The sequence below is a fragment of the Hydra vulgaris genome, chromosome 06 (assembly GCF_038396675.1).
Source record: "Hydra vulgaris chromosome 06, alternate assembly HydraT2T_AEP".
NCBI classification, from domain to species: domain Eukaryota; kingdom Metazoa; phylum Cnidaria; class Hydrozoa; order Anthoathecata; family Hydridae; genus Hydra; species Hydra vulgaris.
In genome coordinates, this window is record NC_088925.1 from 36,415,694 (window position 1) to 36,440,000 (window position 24,307).

The window sequence follows — 24,307 nt, forward strand, 5'->3', positions numbered from 1 at the left end:
ACATCAACACCGTTTCCGTTAAACCATTGTTTGTCGTGTCTTTGACATTTAAAAAACCTAGGGAATGTTCCTTGATACTAATTTCTCCAGAAATGATCTTTTGATTAGAAGCATTCAACTTCACATTAGCATTCAAACTGGTGCGCAAAAGATTTTATTTTTGCATTAAATCCAAGTGATTTTGGCTCTCTTCATGCTTTTTCAGACTTCGCAAAAGGTGCTGCCATGCAGATAACTCATTATTTTCCAGGTTAGAAGTTGACACTCCAAACAGCTTACAGCAAAAATAAAATACTGCATTAGTTTGCTTTTTATAAACAAGCAAGCTTCGTTCAACATTTTCGCCTTTTTTGAGGACACCAAAATATTAGTCTTCTGTGAAGCGGTGCCGTTTATTGTTCAGAGGAAAGTCGAATCCAGACACCTTGTTTTGTATGAGTTTTTCTTTTGTTCTTCCTTGAGTTGTCTGAGATGTTCCTTTTGAAGAATATTAGCAATTCTGATGTGCCACCTAGATGGAAAATTATTATCTTCAATTATATATTGCACTTTAAAATCGTATTTCACTTCACCCTGAACTCTGCTCAATGTCAGCCACTTTTTCTGCATCACTGCGAATCTAATATTATCACTGTCACAAAAAATCTGCTAAACTTTTCTGCTTCTTTGCAGCAACAGCTGAAGCTTCTCTTTTGTTTTTTAACTTTCTTTTTTCAGCTCCGTAATGATAAACTCGTTAACACATTTCAGAATAAAAAAAAAATTATTTTTTGCTTTCGCTGTTAAAGTATACAGGTTTCGTTGTCGGATAGATTATTTAAATAGAAACACCGAATGCCTTAGCTCAACAAAGGTATTTATTGCATGGTCGACAGCACACCAATTTAAAAACACAGACCTAATTTTTTAAAGTTGGTCTTGCTTTTCGTGAAAAAACTTTTATTGATATGATAACTTTTATTAATGTCAATAAAAAATCTCTCAGTTCAGAGACCAGTTATTAATAATTACTTTAAGTTATTACTTATTAATAATTTCTTTTGTTAATTACTTCAAATAAATGAGTTTGATTGCAGATCTTTCGTTACGTAACTCTAAAAAATTGAACTCGAAATTATGGTTAAATAAAAATCCTCAATAGTACTTCATCGTTAGCGTAAGTGACGTAACTTAAGTTAAATGTATGGTATCTGAAAAAAAATGTTTGTTTTCCGTAGCCGGCCAACTCTGATGAAATTTTTTGTATTTTAGTAATCAGTATTGAATTCTCAATACCTTGTAAAAATTCGAATACAATCTGCATTGTTGATTCGCAGAAATCCAAAAAGTTGAAACAATTTTTTACTTTTGAATTCTTAATATCTTGTGAAAATTTCCAATGTTTGATAAAGTTGTAAAGCGTGTAAAGTAAGTTAAAAATGGAATTACCCATACATGCATAGTGCATATAATATAATGATAAATTTGCCAATTCCATGCCCGTAACGTGTGAGTGTTGATTAGGGGGGGGGGGGGGGGGGACGAGAGGGTTATTGGGTGCAATCGAGATCGAGAAAACCTTTTTTTCACCAAGTCATCTTTGTTTCACGCAAATTTTAGTATAAAAATTGAGCAAGATGTGTATTTGCTATTTGAAAATTTGAGCTTCTTTCCATTAATTAATCCACAACTTAAAGTTTCTTTGAAGTTTTTATCCATCGAGTAGTATTCTCAGAACAATTAAAAATTTCTCAGAACAATTAAAAATTTCTCAGAACAATTAAAAACTACAAAAGTTATTTCTATTCTTAAAGAAGGGGACGGAAATTAATTCGGTCGGTAATCGTTTCGCTATCTCTGTTCTTTACTCATTTTCGAAAATTCTAGAAAAAATTATGTTCAACAGAGTATACAAATATTTTTATGATAATAATCTACTTTATATCAATCAATTTAGTTTCAAGAAAGATAACTCAACTGAACATTCAATTATCTAATTTGCACGTGAAATCTTAAAATCATTCGAAAAATCACAATATACAGTAGGAATTTTTATTGACTTTTTAAAGCTTTTGATACGGTTGATCACCATATTTTAATTTATAAACTACTAAATACTACGGAATAAAAAATAAAATTTAAAAATGGTTTAAAAGTTACTTATCTAGCCGAAAACAATTTGTATCATTTAACAATGATTATCAAACCACTTTTCTTGATATAACTTTTAAAGTCCACAAAGGTTCAATTCTTGGACCTCTCCTTTTTTTAATTTATATAAATGACTTGAATAAAGCCTCAAAACTAACGAGCATTATGTATGCAGATAATACAAACTTATTCCTTTCTAACTATGATATCGCTGAACATTTTAAAGCAATGAACGAAGAACTCAAACATGTATCTAATTGGTTCAAGTGTAATAAGTTAACCTTGAGTACTGATAAAATAAAATTTTATAAACAACTTTGCAAATCGCTTCTCTAATTTGAAGCATTATTTTATTAAAATAAGAATTCTAAATATTTACAAGTCAAAAGTATTTAATATATTATGTTTTGTATATATATGATAAATAACTTATCCCTACCCGTATTCAAAGATCTTTTTACTGTTAAACCAATCAGTAAATATATTTTGAGAAATGATAACTTTTAAATGAATCTTTTTGTCAAACAAACTTTAATCAATTTTGTATTACCTATCGAGAGCCACACCTTTGGAATAAATTTGTTTTGCAGAATTTGAATTTTGATGTACCTATTACTTTTTGTCTTTTTTAAAATAAACTAAAAAACCTCATTCTTTCATTAGATAATCAGTGACGGGATTAGATAATCCAGGAGAGGGTATGCATCCCTCTCCCCCACCAGAATCTAAAAGTCCTAAAATATCTTAGGAATGGAGGACTTTTTTTTTTTTCAGAAGACGCAAATGTGATACAAAGTAAAAAAATATTTCAACATCCCCCCCACCAAAAATTTCTGGATCCGTCAGTGTAGATAATATATTGAGTTATCATTAGTTGCAAAAGTTATAAAAGTTTTACTACTTTTTAAGTCTACTTTTTTATTATTTATATACATGTCTACGTTTATTGAAGATCATTCCTACTTATTTTGTTTATTGCTCTTATACTTTTAACATTTTAATTCATAGGTTGGTTTTAAAAAACGTTCTGTGTTAAATATATAGATTTACAAAATCTATATATTTAATATAGATTTAAATTGGGGCCCAACGCAGGGCTGGCTTTAAGGCCGGTTGCGCCGTCTTAAAGCCGGCCCTGCTGATAGAGGTAACAGAGGAGTTAAATTTATAAAAATTAATATCAGAGCTGTTATGGTCTTTAGAGAAATTGGACAAGGTCACAAGATAATAAAAACATTGGCATCAGTTTTGAATATGCTCCCATTAGTGAGTCTGTTTTCGTATAATGATATAGGCTCTAATCTATTAACACTCTATAAAGCCGCTTCTTTTAATGGCATAAAGATGTTGTGACAGAGGTTATAAAAATAATTGTCCAAACGCATAAAATTATATTGTAGATATACAAATTGGAATTGATGATTCAAGGCAGAAATTTAGTTATTCATAACTAAATGGTGTATGCACTGCTGTTGCAAAAACTAACCGTAAAGTTGTCGATTACCGGGTATGTCATGAGTGTGCTTTGGAAAAAAAGTTTTTGAGGTCTTATGTGTGCAACCTCAACCACTGGCAAACTACCTTAGCATGAAGTGAAGACAGTAACAGAGCTTTGTACAACTTGAAAAATGTACAAAAAACATTTTTGTTCCTACAAAAGTGCTTAGAATTAATACTATTTTTAGGGTTTAAATATTCTTTAGAATTTATTCTTCATTTAGAGTGTTTTAATTCTTTTAGGCTATAATAATATCTCTAAATATAAGGTGTTTAAATACATTTTTGTAAATACATTTCTTTTATTTATTTCATCAAAATGTTTTTTTTTTTTTCTTTTTAAAAATTTACATTAATTATGATTTAAAGTTTATTTTTTATTTTAGGCTTTTAATCTGGAGTTACTTTCGATGTTAAAAAGATTGTTTGAATTATACCATAAGAATCGGTAACCGATTTTTCTAAACTATATTTGTTTTAATAATAAGTATATTTATAATTTTAGAGATGAAATTTATTTCAATTTTTTCTGACGTCTTTAGGAAGATGCATATACCATCCTGATTTGTATTGTCATATATGAAATGATACCATCCTGATTTGTTTTGTTATATATGCAGTGATAGCATCTTGATTTGTTTTGTTAAATATGTTTTATATATATTTATTTGTTTTTTATGTACTGAATATATAAAAAAAGAGAGGTAGAAGAGAGGTAAAGTTCTCCATTAAAGCTTTATTAAAAATCTATGAAGCATACTAAAAGTAATTTGGGATGCCAGTTAGAGACCAGATCAAGCCCCGAGGCTCCTTCGAACTGTAAGAAGACACTTGAGGACTGGCTTAGAGGTGAAAAAAAAAAGGTTGTTTAATCTTTGCAGTTCACAAACTTGTGGGGGTTGCTTAGTCAAAGAGCAAATGCGTGTTGCAGGTAGAGGATAAAAAAACAGAGTTTAAAATCTTTTTAACTCTTAAGAACTTATAAGTTTTTTAACTCTAATGGATGTTCCTTGTATTTGCCATAATACTCTTGGATTATTAATGTAATATATAATAATAGGGCCTTTTAAAATTACAAAACATCAGCTCTTTATTAACAACTCTTGCAAAAGTTTGAATAGTTTTTTTTTATTGGAAGTTAAGATTCTTTAAAACCTAATGACCTTGCCACAGACTATTAACAAAAAAGTTTCCAATCTCTTTCTCATCGATGTTGGTAATTATGGTCATAAGGAGTAATGACCCCTAAATTTTTTGATTCTTTATTCGCGTAGTTGTTAAAGCCATTGCTTTAAACACTACGCAAAAATAGTTGCTCAAAAAAAATCTTTTTACACAATAGCGATGAATTGCTAATTTTGCCTCAAGTTCATTCAGCTCATCAGAACAAAGATTGCAAAATTAAGAAGGATACGAAAATATATAAAAACATTACAACAAATACTCTTGGGGACTTACAGACTTCTTAATAGTAGATTACTTGTTTCGTTCGGTTTCTAGGAAAAATTTACTAAATTTGTTTCATTGGGATAGTAGAGCTTTAAACAATATAAAGAAAAAAAAAATGCAAAAGAGCTGCAAAAAGAATTTAAATTTGGAATTTTGAATGTTGTGCGAGAGCCAATTATTGAATAATAAAACGCGCTTGTGTCGCTACTTCATTTTAACTATGGCTTGTAAAGTTAAATCATAAAGTTATCAATCAGCATTCAAGATGCTTTTTTCGTAGAACCTCTTATAAAAAAAGTGGTCAAATCTAAAGTGTTATCCAACAAGCTCAGTATTATTGAGAAGAAAAAAAATCAAGTTGTTATTAGCTTTCAAGGTAATCCCAAAGCTAAAAAACTACAAGCAACTGGTGAATAATTTAAATAAGCTTTTGGCACAATATGACGCAGGATTTCTTAAAATCCTTGTATGCTAGACACTCCCTTTGACAAGTTTAAAGACAAAACGGGCAATACTTTGAGCATTTACTTAAAAATCAAGATAGCAATTCTGTGCCAAGTAGATGAAGAGAAGTTACTAAGGCTGCAAAAATAAAAAAATTAGTAAAAATAACTTTAATTTTTTACACTGGTATAAGCAATCACATAGGTATGTATATCAGTAATATAGTTATATAGGTACAAGTAAAATCACTTTGGTATATACATCAGTAATATAACTATAACTTAGTACAGCAACAACAAGCTGTACAAAGCTATATTTACAAAATCACTAAATATTTAAAAATCGTTTGGTTATAAAAACAAAACTTTTAAAAATTGGATTTATGATTATATTAATAAATTGGAATTTTTATTTAAATCTTTAAAAAGTTAGATGGCAAGAAAGCAAAATGGACAATTCAAAAGTCTTATTTACTATGCGTAAGAAATTTTTTACAACTAGGTACACGAATAGTAAGTGGGTTGCACCAAAGTGAAAAACACGTATTTTGTTATTTTAGTCAATAATTACAGTTCAAATCATAATTATGCGGTTTTACAGTGATATTGATGAATCTAGAGTGATTTTGATTAGTCTAGAGTGATTTTGACGAGTCTTGAGTAATTTTGATGAACGAAGAGTGGTCTTGATAAGTTTTTCTATTATTTTTTACTTTTTAATTCCTATTTTAGTAAAACTACATGTTAAAAGAACAAGTTGCCTAAAATAAACTATGAATTCTTGATAAAAATAAAAGCAAAGACACACAGTAGTATGGGTTCCACTTTGAAAAAACGGTCAAATACTGTTCAGTAAAACATCCCTCATTCCTTCTTTACAAAAAAATAATTTATTGCACTTTTTTTTTTGCCCCATCCAATAACAAAAAAATTGTTAATTAATAGCAAAAATTAAAGTTATTGAGTTATATTATCTGGCGGTTATATGTACCATGTTGAATAACATACAGAAATCATAGATAAACTAAGTACATTTTAAAAAGAGTTTAAAAGAGAACTTGCAAAAAATGTTTAACTATTCCAAGTTTTTTGTTTATATTGCAGCCAAAGCAATAGATAGTAGCGCAACTTACACGATAGTAGTAAAAGAATGTGTAATAATAATAAATTTTTAATAACAGGCGTAAGAAGTAAAAAAAGTATTCACGGATTGGTGGTTAAAGCGTTGGCTTCAGAATCAAAAGATCTGTGGCTCAACACTCGTCCTGGCTTTAAAAGCGTCACTAGTATTACTTTTAGTACAGCATTACTTTATTTAGTTAACAACGACTTTTTTTTGTGAGTATCGTTCTATAAATATAAAATGCTTGGAGGATTGCACTCCTCCATAATTCCTGTAATTCTTAGCAAAACATTCTATTATGTAACTTTAGCATTGTTAGGTATCCTTAGTAATTTAAAGCTCGTTCAATAAAAAATAAATAATTCTAATAGTTATTAAAAGAAAAAAGAAAAAAAAGAAATGTAGCCTTAAATCAAAACATGAAGTTGGAAAAACATTCTTTCAGGAGTTTGGAAACATCATTAATGTTAACAAACAGTTATTTTACAAATGCTGTCAATATATATCAAATATTCTTAACATTAAAGTTTTTTTTCTCCCAGTTTGTTGTGCACCTTTTGTAAAGCATTGTCCAGCAATTATAATTTGGGGTGTAATCAATGCCAACAGTCGTGCTGGTTGACACCATTTACAACAAGGTGACACTGTCAAGTCCGCAAACTATTTAAAAATTTTAAAGAGCAATGCGTCTTATTGCTTTTAAATTAAAAAGATATTTTTGATATTTTTCTGCACAATGGAGTAATTCGCTATAAGGCATAAATCGTCTATAAATATATATATATATATATATATATACATATTTGTTGTTCAGACAAATAATCTAATTTTGTATCAATCTTTTAAAAATTTTTTTTGAAAGACTGTAATTAAACTCTTTATTTAAGTTTTTAAAATAAACATATTGAGGCGCCAATCACAACGATAATGTCAAACAGAATGTGTCAAAGTCAATTGGCTATAAAATTTAAATAGATGATATTTGACTCCATAAAATTATTTATTTAAATTTCAAAACTACATGCTTTCGATATCAATTTTCATTCAAAACTTTAAAATTCTCAAGACATCTATTAAAAAAATCTAGTCTTAATGTCAAGTACAGAGTCTATAAAAGTTTATTCTTAAAAAAGATACAAAAAAATGCCATCGATTAATTTCTTTAAGTCTACGTCATCCGACATAAACGTATTTTTGTATTTCTAAAATTATGAAAAAATAACAATTTATAATAAAAATTTATTACTGCAATAATATCTTAATTTTCGATATTATTACCAAATAAAGCTTTAACCTCCTTTAAATTGAGGGGGCTGTAAACTTTTTAGGGTCATAAAAACCGCAAACTAAAAGATTATTTGCATGAAATTTGAAATTGTCAATGAATATAGATGCAAATAAAATTAGAAAATATTTTATAAAATCGTTTCTCCTACGTCTGGGGCTGGGGATCGCAAAATTTCTTTTTTAAAGATGAACATAAAACTCTCAAAAGTGAAATATTCTATCAGTGAACTTTAAGAAATATTGATGTATAACTTTTTAGTAAGGAAAATTTTTTTTTTAATGAAATTTGATGTTTCTGGTAATAGTTATGAGAATGGAAACGGAGAACTACGATGTTGAATAAGATAAGTAAATTGTTAACGCGTGGTAAATGGGAGCTTTTATTAATTAATTATTTTATGATTAAATATGATACTATAATCACTGATCTATAAATCTCTACAAAATCTTCGTATAAATTAAATCGATTATTATCAATAATGTTTATTCATATTTGTATATAATATCTTCGTATAAATTAAATAGATTATCAGCAAATCTATTCTAATATTAAAAATGGCTTGAAAAAACTTGCAAAAAAAAAAGGACAAACCATGCTCATATACCATACTGGTTTCACCGGTGATTAATGCAAAATTTTCAGAATTTTTGTCATGATTTTCAGACGCTAAACTACCGTTGAAACCATTGAAGTTAATTGCGCAACATTGAAAAAATCAACAATGCAGTTGAAAATTAATCAATGCTGCTGGTAATAGTCTTAGCATCATACATTATTTTTAAATCAAAAATAATTATTTTTAAATATACAATGGTCGAAGTTTAAGTGGTTTAGACAACAGTGTATACACAACATCTCTATCCAGATGGGTAGAAGATAAGCAATTTTTGCAGTGGATTGTTGGCGTGAGCGTTCTCATTATTGAAAAAATCCAGGTATTTAAAGTATAACTTTTAGTTTAATCATAATCTTAACACATGTTATCTATCGAACTCTACTTATTTGAATTGGAAACAATATCTTGTTATTTTCCCTATCACTTTATTAGTCACATATTCTGCAGCCACTAGATATTGTGTTTATTGCCACGTCAAAAGAGGTTGGTGCAAATTACTTTAACAGTTTTATACAGAGACAAAATTCAGCAATTTATCAAAAGAATGCTTTAATCAACTGTAAGAAAAATCAAACAAATCAAGCGACAACAACGATACCACCAACAACAGCAAATCAAGTCAAGTATAAGAAGTGCTTTAAAGTTTTGGGCAAGCAAGTCAAATTAGTGAAATATGATAGTTAATGAGTAATTGAAAGAACACTTAGTTAAAAAAAGCAACCAATAACAATTAAAAAAAAAACAACCTAATAATAAAAAAAATTTGTTCTTTCGATGATTCTAAAAAAATTAAAAGTTCTTAACATTTAAGTAATAATTATTATGATTTTTATAAAACTTAGTCTATTTGCTTTATAAAACATTTTTTGTGAGAATTTTTGGTATGAGAAACTTTTTGCTGTTGCTAATTGGTTATAACAAAAGGGTTTTGACTATAAGTCGTACTCGTTCCCGTTTTCTTTTATTATGCGTATATCATAAAAAACATTGTTTTTTTATACACCATTTAGCAAAAAATATCAAGTTATTCAAAGCATTGGTAACTGCTAAAGTGGTAAAGCATTGGTAATTTACTTTCATTATTGACATCATCAAACTAATTTATTTTTCATTTGTAAATTTAAAATTGTTAAATTACATTACATTATAGATGTTCTGCTTTTGAAGTTAACAGTATACAATTACTGTCACATTTATGTAAGATTTTATACGCTATTATTTAAAAAACTTTCTTTGTTTTAGCAACTTTTCTAAAAGTGGTTCTCATTTAATTCACGCACCACAGAATTTTTTGCACGTGACGCAAAAAGTTTGAAATATCAAATAATCAAACAAAAAATACTGTGAAAAATAAACATATTTTTGTAAATGTTTTTGTCGTTTTCAAAATTAAAAAAATAATGAGTTGAGTTTGAGTGTTTATTATTGCACTAGAGTGCTTGTGATTTTTGAGACTTCATGTTTTGTGACGTCTAAGTAATAAATGATTATCCGGTCGTCCTTAATCATTGACAATGCTTTGTTACTTTTCTTTTTTTATTATTTTTTTAGATCAGTGGTTTTTAACCTTTTTGTAGTCACGGGTCACTTTAAAAAGTTTAGTAATTTGACTGACCCCTTCCAAACCTTATTGCAAAAGTATAGGGAAAAAAAGTGCCTAAATGCGTACAAGATGTAACGTACATCTTTATTTATAAATATCAAGTAAAATTTAGCGCATGACAGTTTTTTAATGAGATGGTTGCTGTTGTTTCTTTTCATTAAGCACGCTAAATTGAGAAATTGTCTAAGACAACGTAAAGCGCATATCGTCTTTGACGTCTAGCCGGTTAAGATTTTTAGTTTTTATTGACACTCATGCTGATAACCCTTACTCATAAAGGTTCGTACTATCAAACCTTATTCTTATGGACCATATTTTTTTTTGTAGTTATTAAGGCGCTCTCAGAAGTCCTTGAGGTCTTATCACAGAGCACCGCAAAAGAGCACTTGACAAGGAAATTTACGCCTCCTTCCTTACCAATGTCGCTTATTAGGCTAAAGCCGGCATCGAAAGCCAAATGTCCATAATAATTCCATAATATCCATAATAATTCCGTTAACACCTACACCCACTCTCATTTCCCTAAGTAGCTTAGATAGGTTTATATCATTCAAATAACTAAAAATGTCGGCTAAGTAAGCTAGTTCTATCAAAACATTTTCAGTCTCCAGAATTTGACACAAATGTTTTCTTTATCTTTTAGAAATATACTTCTACGCATAACTCCAATAAGCGGTTCAAAACTTGTCCTTATGTTAACCAGCGAACTTCTGCATAATACAGTAGTATTTACAGCAGTATAACGTGAATTGTAAAATACTACACTCTGATACATCTGTGCTTAGATGTTAGCACATGTCTTGCTATCAGTTATTATTTAAAAATATAAAAATTTTCCCGTTAAAAAAAATCAAAATTTCACTCTTTATTTTTTTCTAAATCCGTGCCTGTTACATGGACACTTGAGGAGTCTTTGGACCACAGGTTAAAAATCTGTTTTAGATAAACACAGTAATGACATTTTAAAAAATACAAGCACTTTAAATAAAAAAAATGACATGATAAATTGTTTATATGAAAAATTAAGGACAGAAGTTATAACAAAAATTTCCAAATTCTTCACGATACCAAAGCTTTTTTAAAACACTTTCAAGTTTTTTATCTAAAAAAACTTAGTAAGTCAAAATATCAAATATGATGAGTGTGGGCTCAAAATTTGCCCCGTTTTTAAAAAGTATTTTTTAAATCTTAAAAAATCAATGGACAATGGAGTTTAAATGTAAACGTTACATAAAGTTAAATCTGAATCTAAGAAAATACCATTTTTTAGGTATTTTAATGATTATGGAATAATATATTTAAAAATTATTCAATATATCATTGATTAACCAGATATACAGTTTATGAGACTGGATGAAAAATAAAGAAACTTTATTTACGTAAAGCTAAGCAATTACTCAGCGCTTTTGGAGTAAATTGCTTAACTTAAATTTTCCTCGAATTTTTACTCACGTAAAGCTGATCAATTACTCCAAAAACACTAAGTAAAAGCAATTGTTTTTTTTTATTCAGCCGGCCAATGGAAACGTAATTTTAATTAATTTTTTTAAACAAAAAACAATGAGTTTCTCTTTTTATTTTTAATGAAGTTTTAAATAAACCTTAGACTTCAAATATATCATATCGAAAGGTAATATTTAACATTAAATCTAACTTAATGTAATATTAAAACTTTAAATCATAAAATCTAGCTTTGTTACATATAGTGCTTATATCTTTTACGAGACCCGTTGCTATAATTTTTTTAACATTGCTATAATTCTTATTAACATCGTGAAACTCTTAGCAGAACCTATTGCTAGGTGTAATCCTATTTATTACTAAGAACTAGAGTTTTCAAAGAAATAAAAACCAAAATTGAAGAACATTAGCTTTGTCAAATTGAATAACAAAAGCCCCAACCATTGATGGATTACAAGGAGCCGGCTGTCGAGGATGTGTAGATACAAATAAGATTCTTGTTTTAAAAAGTAAAATAAAATAAAAATATTTCCATTTGGAAAAATATTTTAAGGACTGATGAAAGTCTAACTGCTTCCGATTTGATGAGAAAGTATACATTAAGTTCTATGAAACAAGAAAAAAACCAATTGAATACTCTAAAGATACACACACACAAATAAATATGTATGAGTGGACTTGCAAAACCAGATAACTCACTTTTTTTTTCATTGTGAGATAATGACAAAAAATGTTTTCCAGTAAATCGAATAGCTAAAAATTAAAAGCTAAACAGTAGATATCATTAAAAGAATGTTTAAGACAAAAATTTAAAAATCACGCTCCTTTGATCTTATTTTTATTACAAAAAGAAAAAACATTTTATCTGCTTTTGCATGCCAATTATTATTTTTATTTGGTTTTGATCGGAAATTTATTTCTAACTGGTTTTCAAAAAAGCTTTATGAAGTCAACTTGACTAGTGACAATTTTAATAATCAATATAATTGTGCAAAACACCCCTCTGCCTTAGAAAATAAGTAATTTTAATGTTTAATATTTTTATAGGATTGATATAGTTAAAACTCAATTGTAACTGTTTAAATATGGCTTTTGTGATTTTAGTGAATTTTTTTTGCATATGGTTTTTTTCTTACATTATTCTTTAAGTATTGATTAGATAAAATTTTTGACTTAGTTTGCATCGACAATAATTTTTTATCTGATTTTGCACGGACAGATTAACTTAAGGCAGGTAAAATGTTATTAAAATAGTTGCTTTTAAATTTAATTTTTATTTGTAAAGATGTAGGAATATTAATACTACAACAAAACATTGCTAAGTCTTTTAAAAAAAAAGAGTGAATTATCTGGTTTTGCAAGTCCACTCCTCATATATATATATAAAAGCCAGGAGCTTTGTCCTGGCTTATCGATCTGCTGGTCCCGGAGCCTTGTCCTGGCATATCGATCCGCAGGTCAAAATTGATAAAAATTTGCATCAATAAAACTTGACCTGAACTAGTAATCAATCTATCCCAGTGTAAAAAAATATATAGGAGAGGAAGAGAAACTGTGTTCACGTTTCATGTTCTAAGTAAAAACTATATCATAAAGCACTAGGCTACATCACTAGTGTTCGTAAGGTGAAAATAAAATAAATTCTTGTTTCACCCTATGGTTACTACGGGCGCCTATGATCTCAACATAGAATAATTTTAGTGTTGAAGAACAACGGAAATCACACTGTCCATTTCTTAGCAACACCTGTGCTAGAATCAGGAAACCGAGTATCTTTTTCGATGCCGACATATCTAAGAGAATCGGTCGGTCCGTATCTAAAAAACCAAATTTTTAAGTAAGAAAATATTGGTTTTAAATTTCAGATAAATTTACTAAAAATAAATATATTCATTCACGCACCTGTAATCAAAGAAAAGTTCTTCACCAGTAACAATATTTCTCTTAGCAAATATACCAATTCGATGATCACCGTTAACCATCATTACTAAAGATATTCAAATATAAAAAAATTGAAAACTAAATATAACCTTTTAATCGTAACATTGATATATTGAAAGAAAATAATAAATATTAAAATAATAATAAAATTAACAAAAAAACTAATAAAAATGAACAGGATTTACAGCCTGCGCATTCAAATTTATAGATAACGAATGAATTCATTCGTTGTCTATTAATTTGAATGCGCAGGCTGTAAATCCTGTTATATTGGCGAAACTACTTGCCATTTAAAGACACGAATAATCGAGCACCAAAAAAAAGATTATAACTCACACATTTATAAACGTATTCATTCCAATGAAAGCTGTTTTGATAGTTTTAATCATGCTAATGTTTCAATTTTGGATTCGGCCTCCAACAAATTTATATTAAAACTCAAAGAAAGCATGTACATAGAGTGGGAAAAACCCATTATTAATAAACAAACGAACCATGTAAAAATGACAATTTCAATCTAGTTCCTGTTAACATTACCGGTTCTTTTATCTTTATAAAACATTAGTTACATTATTTAATTGCATTTTTATTGTATTTTTCATGATAAGGTCTCTATTAAATAAAAAAAGAAAAAAGATAAGTATTTTACCATACTTGATAAATTAATAAAACAAAATTTTATTAACTTATCGAATATGAAAACAAAACTGCTGTCAAGAAAAAAAAAACGCAAAGATAATGACTTATTCTAGTAATATATTTTAACATCAATTAACTAAAAATTATAAAAAATAGTCTAAATATTGTATGTATATATTCATGGGCCAAATGTATTAAAATATCTTTGATCAATTATGTATTGGAATAGGCAGGTGTGGGTTTAAATGGAATATTTCTGCTAAATATGGGTAATTTCTAATAATATGCCAATGTTTCACAACAATGCCATTGATTTCTCTCCTAATATCAAAATAAGGAGTCACTATGGGTAATATATCTGCATCTATAACTGTAGGGGTTTATTAATTAGCTGTTTTTGACGAAACTGCAAAGCTCTTGAAATGATAAATTAATATCTTTCACTGCGTAACCTCTTAACACAAAAGTTTGCACTAAAGTTAGCAGTTCTTAAGAAAGATTTTCTTGTTCTGATAAAATTTTATTATAGCATATTGCTTGGCTTTATACAATGCTTTTCTTTAAATGGTACAGGTGATTGGATTTGTGATGTAGAAGGCTCATTGTATCTAATGGCTTCCTGTATAGAGTACTTTGGGTACGTCCATTTCTGTCCTTATATAGTGACAAGTTTAAAAAACTAATTGAAGAATTAGATTCATTAAAAGTAAATTTAATAGTTGGATGAATACCATTCATACATACCCCTTGTAAATCTTCCATAGATCCATAGAACAAGAAAAAAAATACCATCAATCTAACGCCTACGAAAAGTTATAGAATTCGGGAATTGGGTTATATTTTAGTTTAAATAAAAACCTTGATATATTGTGTAAAGATACAAACTGAAATGTGCAATCAAAACAGAAAATAGTGCTTATTGTAAAAACTCTTTATTTGCTATTATGGTTATTTTTATATAAAATGAAAATACCCAAAATAATTCTTATTAGTATACCTTAACTTTTTGTAATTGAATTAATATAAAATAATAACTTTTGTTAATAGCGTAACTTTTAAACTTAAATAACAAGTACGCTATTAAAGAAAATAATTTTGTTTTAACATGGTTACAACTTCTATTTTAAGTTTTAGTTCCTTTTTATATTAATTTCCTCAAATTAATATGTTTTTTTTATGAGTAAATAAATTTAACAGACTAAATTAGGAAAAATTAAAACTATTTTGTATTAATATAGATAACCATTATAGATATATCATATAGATAAAAATTATAAAAATGTTGTTTTTTATATTAATAAAATTTACAAATAATTTAATAATTCGTTTTATTGAAAATTGCAACAGTTTTGTACCTAACTTAAATAGGATTTCAGGAAAATAATATTACTAGTAGACAAGCATAAAAAAGTTTGTAAACCTAAAAACTTAATAATGTTTTAAAATTATTAAAATATTAATATATTCATAACATTCAACTTTGTTTTATTTAGGTTATTCCAAAAAAAAAGAGAGAAACATAATTACCTTTTGCATAACAGTTTGGATTAATAGAATGGTTTGCAAATCGAATCTTGTTGCCTTTCCTTGTGGCATCAACAACAAATTCTTAAAATAATTTTCGATTACAAAAAATCAATAAATTTTTATACATAAAATTAAAAATATTCGTAGATTTTAACAAATTCATACCATGATTTAAATTAAATAAAAAACTACACATAGTTTTGTCATAAACTTTTCCCCTACGTTCAGCTTCATCTTGAGAGATTAACTAAATAGAAATTATTAACAATCAAAACATAGTGCAATTGAAAACCTTTTAAAAACAACAACAACAAAAAATAATGCAATACCTCTCCACAATATTCACTTATTAATGTATTTTTTGTTACATCATTTTTTAAGTATATACCCCAACCTGCAATATCGGAAGGAGCCAGCAACAAGTTCTACAATATAAATATAAACATATATACAAAAGGTTATTTTGGTTCTGATAGTGCAATAAAAACCAAATCTTATTTCTTGTGACATGGGACTATTGCAGTCACCATAATGGTATGTACTTTTTTTGATACAATTTTGATTGTCTCTATATATGTATATTAGGGTGGAGTGATTTTTTTTTTTTTTTTGTAATTGGTTATAAAAGTTATACCAACTTATCAATAGTAATAATATCAAATATGAGTATGATTGTGATAGATTTAGAGATTCCATTATTCGAAAAAGATTTTTGATTTGATTGAAAAGGATTAAGGAATATGATAATTGGTAATATAAAAAAATGAAATTTAAAGAAAGTACACAGAATTACATCATGTTAAAAGTAATATTAATGTAGCACTATCACTTCTATAATTATTAAACATGTCAATATAAATAAGTTTATGTGATAACAGAATGAGAAGACAACAAAGAATCATTAGTAAAAGAATTGAAGAAAGCTCTAAACTACCACAAAACAGACGTAAGCATCCCGATTTGTAACAGATAATTAAACACACTGGTTTACTAAATAAACATACTTATCAATCAAAATTACCTTTACTATTAATATCTGTACCTGAGAGCCAACTTGTCTTAACTCCATTTTTGGGTAAAATGAGTTATATAGATATCTGAATTCTCCATCGCATATTCTATAGGGCCAAAATGACTTAAATCTCTATCTATTGTGGGTTGAAAGGAAATGCAAATCCATAAAGTCTTAAGTCCTTTCTGGCTTAGAGCCAAAAAATCTTAAAACACTTAAGATGTATTGGCCCTAAACATTTTCATACACTATGCTACTTAAGATATTTTGTCTATGACTTTGAGAATATCTCACATTGACAGTTGCATGTTGCCCGCGTGTTTTTTCTGTCGTTTTGTCAAGATTTTGCGCCAATTTAGCTTTTGTTTATCATTTAAAACATAAAATTACATTGTAAAGTACGATATTACTATCTACAAGATGTCTGCTTATAATAATTATATGAAAAGAACAAATAAAATGGTGAACATTGCATTGAATCGAGAACAAGAGGGTAAGTTTGGAAAGACTATTTATTGCATTCTTTAGTTTGTATATCAACTAGGTATTCGCAATGATATAAATTAATAAATAACGTATTGTAATCTTTTTATAATGCAAGCATTGATTTATAGCCAGATTGCATGTATTTACAGTGATCTATGTATAATATATATCTTCATAATCACATGTTTTCCTTACTGAAAATACTTAATAGGTAATCATATTAAAACTTAATTTTGTTGCAGATATTCCTTGTATTTCCAACACAGGAGCGTCAACATCCAATCAAATTGATTCTATCTTGATTACGCATGATGATAATAGTTGTATATCTGATTCTGATGATAGCTGTGTAAATAAAACTGAAAAACATGACATTCCATTGCATAAAATGAAAGGTATGCATCACTGTTCAAACAATATTAAATGTTTTCTTTATGTAAAGCATCAATCTAATAATAAAAACTTTAATTTTGTTGTAGACGTTAAGTACATCTCTGAGTCGGAGCTTGAAGATTCCGGTTCTTAGTATATGCCAGACCGTTCAAGATCATTATCTGGAAGTATATCTTCATTGTCTGATGTCATTCAGGAGAATATTATCCCAAATATCAACATTAACAATTCGCTAGTTCCTTATTCAAGCACTGATAATGAGTGTGAAGACCAACCGCCAACAGCTGCTAAGAGCAGATAGAGGAAGAGAAACATACATGCATGGAAAAAAAAAAGTTAGGAAACTGAACCGAGTCAGTGGAAAGCAATACGTTTCCTCAACAGGGAAAACCATGAAGTCCAGGGAACTAAAGTAGCTTTGTAAGGATAATTGTTGTTACAAATGCAGTATGCATTTCAGCACAGAAATGTGAAATTGTATTTTTGATGATTTTTGGGTTGGTAATGCATCGTGGGACCAGAAAAATCAGTATATTGCTTCTTGCCTAACAATTGAATCTGTAAAACGATCAAGAGCAATAGACTGTAGCAAAATTAGAAACAAAACAATTCATTATAAAATAAGCAACAACAGAATTGAAGTTAGAGTATGTAAGACCTTTTTTTTAAACATTTTGTAGTGGCAAGTCATATTTCAAATCTTTAATAGTTAAAATTCAGTCTTCTGGCTTGACAAAAGCAGATCAACGGGGAAATCACTCTCCAAAAAATAAAACCCTAGCTAGCACAGTCAACTGCATTAAAACGCATATTGAGAAGTTCCCTGCATACGAGAGCCATTACAGCAGGGAACGTACTGCAAAGAAATATCTTGGCATTGAATTAAACATGAGATGTACAACATGAGATGTACAATCTGTATGTTGAAGAGTGTACCTCAAACCAAACTGTGATAGGGAAAGAGTGGCTCTATCGCAAAATTTTTAATGAGTGTTATAATCTTTCCTTTTATTCTCCAGATAATGACACTTGCGATATGTGTGATTCTTTGTTTAATGAACTCAAAGGATCACATTCAGAGGAAGAAAAGAGCGATACAGAATATAGGAAGAAACTGCACCCAGATGATGCAACCAACAGGTATCATTTGAATGATGAAGACAAAAAATTGGCTGCTAAAAATCCAAATTTCATAGTTTTAATGGCAAACCTGCAAAAATGTTTGCCCACACCATATTTAACAAATAGCCAGAGTTTTTATTTGAGAAAACTCTGGACATTTAACTACTCTATATATGACAGCACCAAAAAAAAAAAAATACTTTTTACATGATGTGGGATGAAGTTCAAGGAGGAACAGGCAGAAATGAGATGGCCTCTTTTTTCCTAAAATTCATCCAAGAGTCAATGACGCCAAATATAAAGAACATAACCATCTGGACAGACAATTTTTTTTTTTTAGATTATTCACCTCCCCAAGGCCCGAGGGGGGGGGGGCCACTACAATTGAGGAGGCTACTCTTTTTTTTGTGTGTTTTTTTTGTGTGTTTTTTTTGTTGTTATTCGTGGTGCAACCCTCTCTCAACTCTTTAACTCCGAAACACCAACCTCGCCGAGCAAGGCTGCTGCCCGGAGAAACTAAGTTGAGTGCGGTTTTTCCAGGGACGTTGTGGGAGTCGAACTCTGAACCTCTTGCTTACAAAGCGAGCGCTCTTACCACTACACCACTACCGCATGATTTACCGCACCAATTGTCCAGGACAAAATAGAAACATCATGATGGTGATGTTATATTTCATTCTCATGAGTAAATATCCATCCCTGGAGATAATTAATCACAAGTTTTTTTTACGTGGGCATACGCGCATGGAAGTAGACGCGTCCCACAGCGTTATTGAAAGAAGAAAAAAATCTATCAAGACGATGAACATCTTCACTTGCAATGATTGGTGCAATTTTGTAAGATGTTGTGGGCAATCCTTTAACGTGTGTCCCATGCATTAAAAAAAAAATTTTTCATTTTCTTCCCTCTACAAAAATAGGGGGCTATTTGTATATAAAAAAAGATGGGAAGGCGGAACATTAGTATCCATACCAACAATGGTATGGATGCAGGTACAAAATGCTCTTTTATAAAACTTCGTTCAATGAAGAAGCCTTCTCTGTGGTGGATTTAAGAAGAAATAAAAGAAAGCCTGCAGAGATTCCGGCTAGTCTTCCACAATTAAGAGCAGACAAAAATCCCATAAGTAGACAAAAATACCAAGATATTATAACAATTCTTCAATGGGTTCCTGAGGAATACAAGGCTTATTTTAATGCAATCCCTTTTAAAAATGATATAATTGAAGAATCTTAACATCTCTTTTTTGTGTTAATGTATTTGTAACTTTTTTGTGTAAATATAGTAATGTTTAAAATGTGATTTATTGATTTTTTTTAATGCAAAAACCTTGTGTCCTTAATGAGAACCAAGATAACTTAACTCCACATAAACAAACTGGAAAAAAAATTTATTAGAGCCAGAAAGGTTTAAGTCCACTAATGCCTAAAAAATAATTTTTTCACAAAACTAACTAACCATACATATAGAGTATTATAAATTGTACATAGTGTATGAATTTTAATTCCCTAAAGTGATTATTAAAAAAGTTATGAGAGAATAAGTGGAAAAAAATCTTTCTTTTGCTCCTACTGTAAAATTGTGTTTGGGGAGTTGAGACAAGTTGGCTATCAGGTACAGATATCTTAGAGCAAACAAGCTTTTGAAGGCTGCAAGATTTTTGGAAAAAAAACCACTGAACCACAGCAGATTGTTACTTGCATTGGATTTGATGGAACAGTTGAGTATTATCTTTATGGCAAAAGATACAAAAATAATGAAGTTTGAAAAAAAAAGATCATTATATTAGTGTTGCTATTCCTAGTAAATATTGATTTGGAAAGAATATTGATGCATTACAAAAAATCTGGTTTGAAAGATAAACTTTCTATATCTCTGCAAGCTCAATAAAATATTGCGACATTGATTAACTGATTTAACATTGATTGTCGTTTTATGCGAGTTTTACAAAAATACTTTTTTTAATTTTTGCACAAACTCCTGCTTCCTTTCCCCTAAATTATTTTCCTAGAATAGCTATTAAAAATATTAAAGATGTATTTCACTCTTCTAAGAAATTAATACCTAGGCAGCTAGAAAATATTTGACTAAGTGCAATTTCTGACAAACAACTAAATTAGAAAGCAGGATGCTAAAAGTATTATTGCTGGAAGAAAGATGACTTCTTTAAACTTAGATATAACTGGATCACTTTGATTTATCAATAAATTAAATTCTCTAGCTAATAACTACATATCTTTTACAGACTGGAACAATGAAATTACTTCCCTCGCTTGATTTTAGCAAATGTATTAGATTATTATTTATCCTCTTGTCATAGTTGAGGAGTAGAAAGAGTTGTTAAAGCAATTATTTATAGAAAGGTCTACACCCAACATAGAAGACATAAATAAAAACTATGCAAACTATATAAATTCTGTTTCTTACAAAAAAAAACTATAACAAAATGAGGTAATTTGAGTTGTATCCTAAATATAAAGTAGGGACCCCTATATCTGACTAGTTTTTAATGTTTGAGGAATTAACAACTAGTTAGGACCCAAAGCAAAGCATAATTCCAAAAGAAGTCATTTTTCACCCCACCCTAACATACATTAATACTATTATTTTTCTTTAAAATTAATCGATTCTTTATCATTTTTCTTATTTTTCTTTTATATACTGTTTATTTATTAAGTGTAACTTTATTGAATGACACTTAAACTAACTCTGTAAACTCATAACAGAATTTGTAATTTTTTTTATTATGGCTGTATAATTCAGTAAATGGTAACAAAAATATATTTTCTTATTCACCTTTATTATGTCAACATGATAGTAATATTCTGTACAGTTTTATTTATTGTTAGAAAAAAATATATCAATATTTCAGCATAACATTCATAGTGCTGTTATGTGTGTGTGTGTGTGTGTGTGTGTGTGTGTGAGTGTGTGTGTGTGTTAGTGTTTGTTTGTTTTTGTGTGTGTGTATATATATATATATATATATATATATATATATATATATATATATATGTGTTTATATATATATATATATATATATATATATATATATATATATATACAGTATCGGACAAAACGAGTGCAACCAAATAAGGCTAATTTAGTTTCTTTATATAAAAGGGCTGCATTTTTCCAATTTAGAGAAATAACTATGTAACTGTTTAGAGACAAAGTTCTTCAAGTTTTATTCATCACAAAGTTCATTATTTGTACACGAAAATTAACAAATTAATCTAAAGTATTAAAAAAATTTGATTTCCTTCTGGACAAAACAAGTACAACTCGACAAAATGTTGACCAAGCTGTATTTCGCTATCAATATTTCGTGGCAATTCCTTTGTTGTCGATCACAGCCTTGCATCTTCGAGGCATAGATTCGATCAGGTGATCAATGAAACTTTGTGGAATCGCTACCCAGGCCTTTTGGATTTGTTCAAACAGTTGATCCTTATTACGAACACCTTCACGATTAATTCTGCGGTTGACGATCTCCCACCGGTTCTCAATAGGGTTGAGATACGGAGATTGAGGCGGCCAATCCATTACCGATAGGAGGTTGTCTTGAAACCACTGCTTGACTAATTTTACAGTGTGTTTCGGATCGTTGTCTTGCTGAAAAACCCATTTTATTGGCATATTCCATTGGGCATGAGGTTACATAACATCTTTCAGGATATTTTTATACATGAAACGGTCCATTATTCCATCGTTTCGATGTATTGGACCTAGACCGTTAGCAGAAAAACACCCCCAGACCGTTACATTGCCTCCACCATGCTTCACGGTCTTATGGCAGTAACGTAAATTGAGGCGTTTTCTGGCCGGTCGACGTACACGGCAAATGCCATCGCTCCCAATGATGTTGACCTTCGATTCATCACTGAACAGGACAGTTTGCCATTTCTGCACATTCCAGTCAATATGAGATGTAGCAAACAGGAGTCTTTTCTTCTGGTTTTTTAGTGAAATCAGCGATTTCTTTGCAGGGCGCCGAGAAAACAATCCGGCTTCAACAGCACGTCGTCTGGTTGTTCGGTCTGATACATGCAGCTCTAATTGCTTTTGTATCTCGACTGATGATATCCAGGGATCCTTTTTGACGGATCTGATGATCATAGAATCCTCTCTAGAAGTGGTGGAACGCGGTCTTCCACCTTTGTTATCTGCTGCCAACTTCCCCGTAGAACGATATTTGGAATATAGTCTTGATACGGTCCGCGATATTTATCACAAATACTTTTTTGTGACATTCCACTTACGTAATCTCCAATAATTTTCTTTCTTAGTTCCATTCCAAGACTGTCAGGAACTATTTTTGCACTTGAAGCCATAAAAATAATAAAAATAAATAATCACGCATCTCAAGGCTTAATGTGTTACATTTACCTTGTGATGATACAATAATGATCTGTGGAACACAACGTCTTGGTTGGATGTGGACTGTATTGATATAATGAAACACTTGTTGTATTTCACTTCTTGTATTGATGTTCTTCGATAAAACGCTTTGATAAAACTCACTTCGATAAACTGTCTTGATAATACTGACTGATTGACTTCCATATGCTGACTGAATTACATGTCGATTTACATGTCTCTTATATAGTAAAATGAACCTGTGTGAACCTGTTCTGGAAGACTCTAGATGCTTCTTTTCGATGCTTCTGGAAGCTTCTGGATGCGTCTAGATGCTTCTGAATGTTTCTGAATACTTCTGGATGCTTCCAGATGCTTCTTCTGGAAACTTCTGGAAGCTTCTGCATGCTTCTGGAAACTTCTGGATACTTCCTTTAATTATTAAAAAACTTCTGTGACGTTGACAAGGACCAGACTTAAGAAAATGAAACAAACCAAAAAAGTTGCACTCGTTTTGTCCGCTGCAAAATGGCACTTGTCAACGAAATTCTGCCTGTGTGCTGTCACCTGTCAGCTGATTGCTCATGTCATGGCATGCTATGACTCCAGACTGCTTGCTGAGGTATTATAGTTCGTTTCGTTTTTAAGACATGTAAAATTAGGAACACTTTTTAGCATTGTTTGATGTTGGTTGCAAATGTTTTAAATATATATATATTTATATATATATATATATATATTTATTTATATATATATATATATATATATATATAAATATATATATATTTATATATATATATATATATATATATATATATATATATATATATATATATATATATATATATATATATATATATATATATATATACATATATATATATATATATATATATACATACATACAGGGTAGACCAAAAGTCACTGACCCTTTTTATTTTTTAATATCTTTTTCATTTCCTAATAATTTTTATTTTCTTAATATTTTTTATTTTTTTCAGATCCTGGAAATTAATTATGGAGAAATTCAGTTCCTTCCAACGTACACAAATTGTAAAATTTTACTATCAAAATCAAGGCTCAATAATTCAAACCCAAAGAGCTTATCGAAGGCATTTCAATGTGAAAGATGCTCCTATTAGGAATGCAATTAAGAGCATGGTTAAAAGATTTGAAGATCAAGGAGCTGTAAGTGATCTGCCACATTCTGGAAGATC

General features: G+C 29.3%; 1 protein-coding gene and 2 long non-coding RNA genes across 3 annotated transcripts in view; 2 read left to right on the top strand and 1 right to left on the bottom strand.

Moving 5' to 3' along the window:
• Positions 1–1,808: 1,808 nt before the first annotated feature.
• On the top strand, positions 1,809–6,687 carry LOC136081017 (uncharacterized). Its single transcript, XR_010638816.1, has 3 exons — positions 1,809–2,021; positions 4,014–4,075; positions 4,170–6,687. It is a non-coding gene; the product is annotated as an uncharacterized LOC136081017 (long non-coding RNA).
• Positions 6,688–8,084: 1,397 nt separating this feature from the next.
• On the top strand, positions 8,085–9,124 carry LOC136081018 (uncharacterized). The gene is made up of 2 exons (XR_010638817.1): positions 8,085–8,865; positions 8,979–9,124. It is a non-coding gene; the product is annotated as an uncharacterized LOC136081018 (long non-coding RNA).
• A 4,039-nt stretch (positions 9,125–13,163) lies between these two features.
• The window catches only part of LOC100201207 (histone-lysine N-methyltransferase EZH2), a 62,477-nt gene continuing 51,333 nt past the window's right edge, over positions 13,164–24,307 (bottom strand). Inside the window, exons 18-22 of the mRNA XM_065800008.1 lie at positions 16,047–16,142; positions 15,883–15,964; positions 15,718–15,798; positions 13,513–13,597; positions 13,164–13,427 (exon numbers count right to left, since the gene is read on the bottom strand). Coding sequence (XP_065656080.1) covers positions 13,331–13,427; positions 13,513–13,597; positions 15,718–15,798; positions 15,883–15,964; positions 16,047–16,142 — 441 coding nt within the window. The 3' untranslated portion in view covers positions 13,164–13,330. The remainder of the gene's footprint in view (positions 13,428–13,512; positions 13,598–15,717; positions 15,799–15,882; positions 15,965–16,046; positions 16,143–24,307) is intronic.